Below are 10,777 nucleotides of genomic sequence, written 5' to 3' on the forward strand. Positions count from 1 at the left end.
GACCGGGGCACGAACCCATGTCCCCTGCATCGGCAGGCGGACTCTCAACCACTGCGCCACCAGGGAAGCCCCTCTTGCAAACTTTTATGTGTCAGGTACTGAGCTAAGTGTTGGGAAAGCAAGAATGGACATAGTCCATTCTCTTGAGCTTACAAACACTAATTTTAGTAGCTCTTTGTGGCATTAACACTTAGGCTGAGGTCACGCTTAACAGATTTCAGACCTTCTGGATTTAGTCATCTGCTGAGCTCTACTTTTCCATGAGGGCTCCATCTCCCTGGCTCCTTGCCATTATTCATTCTCTTAACTCTGCTACTGTCTCCTTGCCTGGGAGTCAATTCTCTTTTCTTTGCCTTGATTTGTGCTGTGATATACAGCCCCCTATTCTTGGAAACAGCGTTCAACAACCTGATCCTAGGGTCTGAAGGTACCTAAAAACTGATTCAGTAATGTGGTTTCCAAAATGACAAGCCACTCACAGGAGCCTGCTGTTAAAATGAGCAAGAAATGGCAGACCTTTTAGAATATTGTACGCTAAGTTCCCATTTCTAAGATTGGACAGCATATGCATTGTTGAATAAATCAGATATGAAAGGGCTTCTTCCTGGTACTCAGGTGCGGGGTCACCTGAGATACTATTACAGCCCCTCTTCCATCGAGATACTCCAGTCAGTTCATAGTGTTCGCTGCCAAGTGGCAATATTTTCAGTTCTCTTTATTTAGAATAGCTGAAAGTGGCAGAGTGGGTGACTTTCTGGGATAATCACCTCATGTGGGTTGATACTGAACATCAAAAAATTTATTACTGCGATCCATGCATGGAGGTTTTAAATAATATAGATTCCTAGACACCCCCTCCCCCCCCCCCGCTAATTCTAATTCAGTAATCCGGTGCGGGTCCCTGGAATCTGAATTCTTATAAGGTCTCCAAGTTCTCTTACAGATATATACACGTATACAGACATGCATATATACGTATATCCCTTCGCAGGAGGCGCTGTATAGTGCCTTTAGACCGGGGGCACCAGTGTTGGTACCATACAAGAGTCATTATGACAAGTCGGGTCTAAAGAAAAAAAGGGAGGCGGCTACAAAAGAAAACTGCAGCGGGGAACAAGGCCTCCATATCCTTTCAGCTCCAGCTCCCGCTCCCGCGGGCGAGGCGACGGCTCATTCTACCTCCGTCCGCCAGCGCCCGGGGCCCGCAGCCGACCATTGACACGTTAGCCTCAACGCCACGGGCGGCCGTGCACTGGGCCCGGGCTCAGATCAGAATCGCCTCGATAATCAGTGGCCCAGGACAAGCCCAGCCTCGTCTATCTGATCAATTCATCACTTCTGAGCGCCGGGCCTCGTAGGACCAGCTCCGGGACCTCCGGGACCGCGGCGTTGCCACCGCCCAAGGGGCCTCGCTGCACAGCGCCCCGAGGAAGGGGCTTCGCAGGAGGGGAGCTTTTCATTTCGGGTTGGTCCGGCGGGGCTGGAGTCACAACCCGATCAAATAAGATCAAGGTGTAGGCGGGGGGAGGGGCACGGGGGCGGCCGCACGCACTCGCCTTGCACGCACCACGCGCGCACTCACACATTCTCGCGTCCACTCACACACTCAGCCCGCAGGCGCCTTCCACACACCTCGCCACACTTCTAACCAGCCTCACCCCATGCCGCTCTCCCTCCGGTGAAAGGGCGGAAGTACGCAAGCTCCTTTAAAGCCCTCCGCCCCTCCTCCGCCCCGGAGGGTTCTGGGAAGAACAACCGAGCACAGGTCCTCGCCGAGTGCGCACTTTCCCGCCCCCACGTGGCTCGGAGGGGAACCAAGGGCCCAGGTAAAGGCGGGACAAATTCCCACAATACTGAATCGTGATGGTTCTTGGATCGCTGTGCAGCTACACATTTATATCCATATCTGTAGTTTTTCTTTGATCTTTGATCCAAGTTCTGGATATAAGATGATTCAATCTCAAGAGACCTCTAGGTGAATGATTTCTTTCCCAGGGAGAAGGCAAATTCTGGTCATTACCAACATCAGCTTCCCTAGGAGCTCCTTCTCCCATGGGAGAAGGCAAACATCATTTTACCAAAGGGAAAGGTGAGAATAGATTACTTAAGTCCAAGGACTAGGTAGTTAGAATATAGTAACTATATATACTACTAATATACTACCTAATATACACTAGGTAGTAGTATAAGGTAGGAAGACATATCTCTGTCCCCACAGAGCCCTCTTGCTACCTAGAACTTGCTGTCGCAGTCATATTGCTGAATCTTCATTTACTTTCATATCCGCTAAAATAAATCTTTCAAGAATGAGTGTAAGAAAAAAAAAAGGAACAATTATGTAAGTTAGAATTAGCTCCTTTCACATCACAAAGCACAATTTGAATGTCTCAGTTCCTTCTTTTTCCTTTTTCAAGAAATACATATGTGAGGGGGGAAAACAAATCAGAATTTTGTTATCATTTGTACTTGTGCCAGTCCCACCATGTACTTGGAATAAACAAATTGGGGAAAAGTGTCCATTGTATGTACCAGAAACCCAAGGATTTTCTAGGTATGTGGCTGGGTAACCTGATAACCTCATTTCACTGAAGAAGTTTATGGCTTGTAATGGCAGTTGATACTTTTAATAGCAGTAGTAGGGTTGGAGAATGTTATCTACATTGTTTAATACACCTCAAAATGTATATATATATATATATATAAAATTAGTTCCCTCAAAGGAGAAAGCTATACCCTCATAGATTCTGAACTATATCATACATATATCATACATTCAGTGACCATCACAAGGGGTTAACAGGATTGATGATATTCACTAATATAAACTAAAAAGGTATACTATGGGCAGAACCCAGGGGAATATTGAACAAAGTTCAATAATTCAGCATGCATGTGACAAAATGGACAAAAACAGTAGGGAAAGAAACTTTATTTTCAAGGATTTGTGCAGACAATGGTGAATAAAAAGTCTTATTTCAACTATAAAAAGCTGACTTCATTCCACCCTGGCATACAGGGTTTATGGTGACGCCAGTTTGGATCTGAGGCAATACTGATATCCCCCTTCTTCCACCCCTAAAAGACTCCCTTAGAGGAACAACTTCCTACAATTTTCAGTCAAAAATATATGACACATCAACCAAAGTGATGAATTAAACAAGTTTCTGCTTATCTAAAGTCAAGAAATGAAATAAGCTGTGTATTTGTTTCTTGCTGTAAATTACCTTCACTCTGTGTACTTTTTGGTACATTCTGGTATGAAAACATCTCAAAATATAACAGTTCAAGAGCTTAGGTCAAGATGACCCACCCAGGAGGCTGTAAAAATTGATCTGAACTGTGAAATGGGACTAGTTTAAAATATGAAGAAGCTCTAAACACCAAGCTTAGAGATATTAGCCCTATTAGGAAACAAAAGTCATTAAAGCTACAAAATAACAAGTGCAAAACATGCTGAACCTGTATTTCCAGAGAGTGACATTCCCGTTGGCCAACAGGTTCCAAACTCACACCCACAAGGTGTAACTCTTCTTTCTGTTCCACTAGCTTTCCTTTCTCTTGTGTGAAAGATCCTCAGAAATGACAATGAAAAATATATGAATCATTGAAATTTACCCTGTGGACCAATTCCTGAAGAGACAACAGCCATAACTCTGAGATGATTAGACATGTAGTGTTTACTTGATGACTTTCTATACTTCTAGGAACCATCAAAGCACTAAACTGAATGTTTCAGAACCTAAACTTCCTAGCAGCTTTTGTTCTTTTGGAATAAGACAAAAGACAATTTACTGCCACACTGGGGTCAACCACAGCCAACTTGTCCACAGTCAAGTTTACTTTAGTGAATAATTCCACTGGTAGACCTATGTCTCTGCTTGCTCTTTACAATAATTTAATTTTAGACCAATTCTTTTTTTTTTTAATAGAGAAGTTCTAGGCTTCAGAAATGCAACAGTTGATCCTTTTGCAGATAAAAGGAGGAGGGAATGGATAAGTCTTCACTTCAAATGTAGAGTCATCTAAAATGATTTGTTCAGGAGTTCCCATACTCCATGGAAAAGCCCATCAATCTCAATTGCGAACCTCTGCTTTCCTTTACTTTAGAAAACACTCTCATTTTATTCATGGATTCTATGAACTGTCCAAACATGCCTATGAATGCCATCAACTTCTCTCATTCAAATTTCCCATGTTCTTATAATTTCCAAGAGACAGCTAAATACTACAATATGAAGAAAATTAAAAGTGGGCCAAGAAACACAAGTAATCGACTGAAAATTGCCATAACCCAGATTTAAACAAAAAATAAGTTTGTATGTTGGTTAACATGACAGAACTTCCATCTAACATCACAATAAATTCTAGATGACTTTACTAGTATATGAATTAATATACTAGATTTATTTATTTCTTCTACCCCAACTGCAAATTATTTCTTCAATAGTTTCTCTTTCCCCTAGTGGTGGCATTTAAAACTGCGTAACAGTATTTAGCACTCAGTAATTTAGAAAATATTTAAAAAGCTTTAGGAAAATAGCAACAGTTTCAATATACCATTTGAGGGGGTGAAGTTTCCTTTTGGGAATACTGGTGAATAGAACATTGTTTCTTGTCTAAGTTACTCCTTTCTGGTCTCATCACAGACAATTTCCAAATCTTATGTAGGCCCAGATTCTCTTGGCAAAACTCTCTGGCTACCAGCACACAGCACAGCTATTTCGTCTGTTCTCTTTTTGCAATGAGGATCATGCCTCTCTCTTATGTTCCCAGACGGGTATATGAAAGATAAATTTCCAAAGCCAAAAAATTCCTTGGCATTGTTTAACTCCTATTTCCCACCCAGCCTCCCCACCCCAGCCTCCCAGCCCCCTGCAATTTGCCAAATCCAAATCAAACACTAAAAAAAAAGTCAAGTCTTGAAAATTATCTCTCCTTCCAAGAAGTTTGAATACAGCTTATATCCTCCCCTAATGAGCCTCAGTGTGAAAAGTTCCTGATGAGGGGCTGAAGCACAAAATAGGTGACAGATTTTTAAGCAGGAGGTATGTAATCATATCACTGAGGGGTATAATTCATCTGGACATTATATGCTCTCTGCTGAGGACTGATTTACACACAGGTCAAAGGAAGCTGGCTTTCTGTAGTCCCCTGAAGCATAAATAATGTTTGTAACCACGAGGAGTTTTCCCCACATAAGGTAGGGGCAGATGCTGTGGTGTCATCCTGGGGACTTTGATGATTTTAGCTGAACTCTCCTACGCTGGGCCCAGGCTCCTGACAGGCTCTTGACCTTCGTCCCCTTGGTTGGCAGTTGATGAAGTGGATGCTTTGGAATTCATTTTATAAACAGGACGTAGAAGGCCATTACAACGCAGGCGATTGCTACAGCAGCATGCAGCCTAGTTCCAATCACAGCAGCTAGCAGGAAAAAATAAAACGAGAAAAGAAGTCAAACCCTGCCCTTCATATAAGTCCTCACTTTCAAGATTTGAAATCTCTAGTCACAGACGACAAGACCTATCAAGGGTCTCAAGAACCCACCCAGGAATGTATTTAAATACTACCCTTAAGCCCTAGGTTCTAGATGAATATACTGTTAGTTTATATTTTGCCTTATTTTGAAAAAAGATCTAGGTAAGTAGGATTCCAGATGAAGATGCCCAAAATAAAAAGTAAAAAAGCATCTGAGTTAATAAAATCAATACTTACAAGAGACTCCAATAAATTCTTTCCAGAAATTCAGAAAAAAATTTTCACTGGGAAAATATTCCTTCCAACAACTCTAGTCCAATTAAAATTGTTTAATTTATATAGTTTTACTCCATGGAGAATACTAAAATTACCTTGGAGCTAAAATAAACAATTATGTAAAAGTTGAACCACATACAATTCCAGCCTATCCCACCCCCACCTTGCAGCACCTCACTGTCCAGAGATGGCAATCTCCTCTCCCTGAACAGATATGATCTTACCTTTGTAAAACACACCCCAAACTCCCTTCTTCTCTGAGAGCAGCCAGCTTTTGAGACGAGGTACTTTCTTGAAGTAGGCACAGGTGCAAACAAAGAGCAAACCAAACACCAGAATCCCATCCAAGGAGTACACTGTTACAGAAAGAGAAAAAAACCTTTGGTGCTAATCCAGTTTGGGACAGGTGATCCCCCTGGAGAACAGAATGTGATAAAATATCAAGATGATAATCTCAACTGCAGTGCCAGCCCTGACAAGAGGAAGCCAAGGTCCTGGGACTAACAAGGTTACCTTTCTGTTCCCCCAAATCACTTGTAGACAATCCCCTTACAAAGATTTCACTGCCCCCTTCCCTCTCCTTTCAAGAAGTATCAATTCTGAGAAGAGTGCATCACTTTATGTGGAATCAGCCTACCAGGAATGGCCAGTGTTGGCATTAGGTTGAGAGAGGCATAAGAATCCTTCGAGCCTGAGCTGAGAGAATGAAACATGTTCTTCCTATAAATCACTCATGTGATAAAGGAGAGGTAGATATTTGGCCAAGTCTCTCAGATCTGCATCTGTTGGTGAAGAATATGTTAAGGCAAAAGTAAAGCTTAATGGAAATTGCAAGAGTTAGAATCCATATGACTACAATTTTCCTATGCTTATCTTACACTTCACGCATGATACTCTACTTACAAACCAAATTTCTGCCTGAGTTAACAGATTCTTGAAAACAAACAAGCAATAAAAGATCTGAGGCTTCGACAAGGTGGAACAATTGTGGGGGGAAAAAAGCTTTGAACAATTAGCTCTATTTCTTACACTTGTAAGCCAACCTATGTCTTGTAAGCGCAAAGAATCACCTAAGTAGAAAAAAAAATCAGACCACAAAAGGGGAAAGGATGACTAAAACTTATTTATTAATTACTATGTGTCCAACTGCTCTCTTATTTCTCAGTTCAGATTATTTCTTCCTCCGGGTGATGTCCCTTCTTGTACTGTGCCTACTAACCTCAGACCTCTGACTGCCCAGGAAGCTCCAAAAGGATATTTTACACAACTGGCATCTGCCAGTTCTGGGCCACTCCATCTCCCTCTCTCCCTCCAGTAAATCTATCTCACAACTAGATGTCACACAGGAAAGGGTCCAGTAAATTAATACATACACCAAGTTTTATGATGAACAATACGTGCTAGTCTTTTCTCCCGTAAGTTTTTGCAAAGCCAAAAGTCACAAGGAAGTGAAATTTGAAACTTTAGTACCAGGCTTATGAAGAAGGTACTTTTGAGAAATGCTGTTCTATGCCCTTCAAATCATACTACCTAAGAGGTCTTGTCATCTTTTTTCCTGTAAGATCGACTCTAAAGACCACAAAGTCATCGTTTCCTGCCGTTCCCTGGAATTCAGAAATCATGTCTATAAAGTGTTTGAAGACGCCTGGAAAATTAGGTCAGATAAACAGGGTGGCAACTGCCACATCATCTTTAGAAAAGGCAGTGTCTAAATCCAACCCCTGTAACACTAGCCACGGTCTCCAGATGGGATCGCCCAGGCAAGACTTTAGAATCAAATACGAGAAAGCTTCCCGACATTTTAACAAAACAGGAGAACTTTTTTTTTTAGGATCTACATTCACCCCCGCCCCCCTAAAAGTATGGGGTTTAAAATCCTGTGTGATTTATCGGTCATCCCAACGAGCCTACTATCCAAAAGTTTGAGAACACAGAGGGCTGTGAGGAGGATCCTCTTTCCTGGTGCTAAAACAATAGTTCAACCGGGACTGGCCTCGCGAAGTGGCTTGTAAGGGTCAGAACGAACTTCTAGGAAGGGAGAAGGGCACAGTGTGGGAACCAAGAACTACGGGTGTGGGCACAAGAGGCACTGGGGGTTCTATACGGGCACGGAACGGGGGAACCCCCGGAGGAGTATAGGGGACAGGAGTTGGGGCACCGAGAGGCCAAAGGGGGACTGGGCTGGGAGGGGGCGGGGAGAACGGCCACGTCAGTCCCGGCTCCGCCCGCCAGGTTTCCACTCGTACTGCACTCCCATCCTCGGCTCTGGTCATTAGTTCTCACCGTTCGTCATGGCGGCTGGGCCCGGGCCTGGAGTTGGGGTCCGGGGTCAGCGGTGATAGCGGCAAAGGCGGGGGAACCCAGCTCCCGCTTGACACTTCCCGATCCGGGCCGCGGCGACGGGCAGGCGCCGTAGTACGCAGGTGCAAGGGCAGAGAGACGAGTGCAGAACGCAATCAGGCGTGGCTAGCAGATTGCCGAGCTAGGGACCTGCGTGGGTGGAGCTCGCGTGAGTAGGTGTGTGTAAGAAGAAAGCTAAGAAAGCTATCCGGGAGGCTTCCTACGTGGCCATGGTAACCAATCTTTTCTGGGTGCCCCTTTAGTTAGTGTTGGGGTGTAACCTGACCTGCTCGAGTTGTGTTTGAAAAGGTAAAGGCTTGCAATTTTGTTTTTTTTTAAAATAAATTTATTTTATTTATTTATGGCTGGTTGGGTCCTCGTTGCTGTGCACAGGCTTTCTCTAGTTGTGGTGAATGGGGGCTACTCTTCGCTGCAGTGCGTGGGCTTCTCATTGCGGTGGCTTCTCTTGCTGTGGAGCACAGGCTCTAGGCACACGGGCTTCAGTAGTTGTGGCACACAGGCTCAGTAGTTGTGGAGCATGGGCTTAGTTGCTCCGCGGCATGTGGGATCTTCCCGGACCAGGGCTCGAACCCATGTCCTCTGCATTGGCAGGCGGATTCTTAACCACTGCGCCACCAGTGAAGTCCAAGGCTTGCAGTTTTGCACTTTGTTTTCCGCTATGGCGGCTGCTCTGTTTGTGTGTGTGTGCGTTTGGTGTGTCTGTAAGGAGCAGCCCACCTGCACCAGAGGCCTCCGTCTCAAGCTTCCACGTAAGAGAACCCGGACAATAGGGGTCTAGAGGCCGTCCCTGCGGCCTCCGGAACCGCCGCGGATCTTTCTTACTCCTTATGGAAATCTGGATAGTGAGGCTGTGTCTGAACTTTCAAATGAAATTAGCAACACTGTAACAAAAACAAGTCGCAAATTTCATATGCTAAAGCTACACGTTGTCGGGAAAAGCTTAGGTAATTGCCTATTTGTATGAATTTTTCTTTAAACTCTCAGGATAGTCTCGATTGACTCCTGTATTTAGTTAAAGTGGGGTCACCTCGGCCACTTTAACTAGGAAACGGCGATATTGGGATAGCCCTTCTCACAACACTTTCACAGCTTGACGATACTTTCAGTTTAATGGTGGCCCAGGATGGAGGAGACAAAGCCGCAGATCCCATTTTGTACATTGAAATTCTTAATTGCACACAGCTTGACCGGCTTTATTAGAGTCCGGGCTAAAGTGCAACTGAGTCGTCCGAGGCTGAAACTAAAGTTACTAGTCCGCAGTTGTTGTCAGGTCCTAAAGGGACCCTCTGCCCCTCTTGCTATAGTGCCATCTGCTGGCTGTGGCCTGCTTGGTTACGCAGAAGAAAAGCTACCAAAGCCTCCTAGGAGCTGGAGTAGAAAGGCAAGCCAACAAAAGTCTGATGCAGGACAGACTCCTTGTGAAAATGTGCTTAAATGCAGAAACAAACAAAAAACCAGGGAAGACATACAGGACAAAATAAGACAAAGCAAATAAATGTGTGCAAATACATACACAGATGAATCTCCCTGCCCAAAAGAACTGCTAAGGACTACTCAAAAACAAAACAAGACAATAAAAAATCCCTAATTGTCTTTGCCTTTGAACTTTTCATCAATAGTTATCTAAAACAGTATCAGCACTAGTACCATCACTGGCAACTGTTAGTTCCCTGCACCAAAGCTGGATAAAAGCCCCAAGATACTCTAACCAGGTCCTAAACAAATTCATGTTCCCTAATTTAGACTGAATCATGTAGCTCATCTTCATCTAAAAAAATTCTCCTTTCTTACATACTATGGAACTGTGCTATCCTCCCTGTCCCGCACTTCGTTGTTCTCTTTACCCAGGCTCTTTTCCCACGTAAACATAGACGTTCCTAAGATACCCTCACCCACTTTTTCTCATTATTAACCCTTACTTGGTGACCTATCATGTCCCCTGGCTTCAACTACCACCTCTACGAAGAGTTTTGTTTTGGTTTTGTTTTTGGCGAAGTGGCCGAGCCCTCCGCAGTGAAGGGGCGGAGTCCTAACCACTGGACCGCCAGGGAATTCCCCGTGCAGAGGTCTTAAGTTGATGTCCTACCCAAGCTCCAGTCCTACTTTTCTAGCAGATGTTCTTCTGACATTTGAAATGTTTAAAACAAAACTCACCCCCTTCTGATTTCCCTGTTTCTATGGTTAATAGTCCTTTTCCCCTAATCACTGAATTTAGAATTTGTAAATTATCTTCGAATCGATTAACTCCTTTTTTTCCAAAATGTTCCAATTGCCCCCTTTTCATTTCTACATCCATCACTTTAGTAATTTTACCATTTCAGTCTTCAAGCATCAATTAAATCCTCACAACAGTGGAAACTTATTTTTTTAAACTGAATTATGCCTCAATTTATTCATTGTTTTATTTCTTCTATTTTTCGGTTGCATTGGGTATTCGTTGCTGCGTGGGGGCTTTTCTCTCTAGTTGGGGTGGCTACTCTTCGTTGCAGTATGTGGCCTTCTCATTGCGGTGGCTTCTCGTTGCAGAGCACGGGCTCTAGAGCACAGGCTCAGTAGCTGTGGCTTGCAAGCTTAGTTGCTCTGCAGCATGTGGTATCTTCCCAGACCAGGGATCGAACTGGTGTCCCCTGCATTGGCAGGTGGATTCTTTTTTTTTTTTTTTTCG

At 43.8% G+C, this 10,777-nt stretch overlaps 1 protein-coding gene and 1 non-coding gene across 2 annotated transcripts; both read right to left on the bottom strand.

Moving 5' to 3' along the window:
• Nucleotides 1-1,264: 1,264 nt before the first annotated feature.
• On the bottom strand, nt 1,265-1,684 carry LOC112397864 (small Cajal body-specific RNA 2). Its single transcript, XR_003002886.1, has one exon.
• A 1,229-nt stretch (nt 1,685-2,913) lies between these two features.
• TMEM167B (transmembrane protein 167B) lies at nt 2,914-8,159 on the bottom strand. Its single transcript, XM_024742127.1, has 3 exons — nt 8,035-8,159; nt 5,976-6,107; nt 2,914-5,421 (listed from the first exon to the last, which is right to left on the bottom strand). Exons 1-3 carry the CDS (start codon nt 8,042-8,044, stop codon nt 5,339-5,341), a joined length of 225 nt encoding a protein of 74 aa, XP_024597895.1. The 5' UTR covers nt 8,045-8,159; the 3' UTR covers nt 2,914-5,338.
• Nucleotides 8,160-10,777: the final 2,618 nt, after the last annotated feature.

Source organism: Neophocaena asiaeorientalis, unplaced genomic scaffold (genome assembly GCF_003031525.2).
Source record: "Neophocaena asiaeorientalis asiaeorientalis breed wild unplaced genomic scaffold, Neophocaena_asiaeorientalis_V1.1 scaffold35, whole genome shotgun sequence".
Lineage (NCBI taxonomy): Eukaryota > Metazoa > Chordata > Mammalia > Artiodactyla > Phocoenidae > Neophocaena > Neophocaena asiaeorientalis.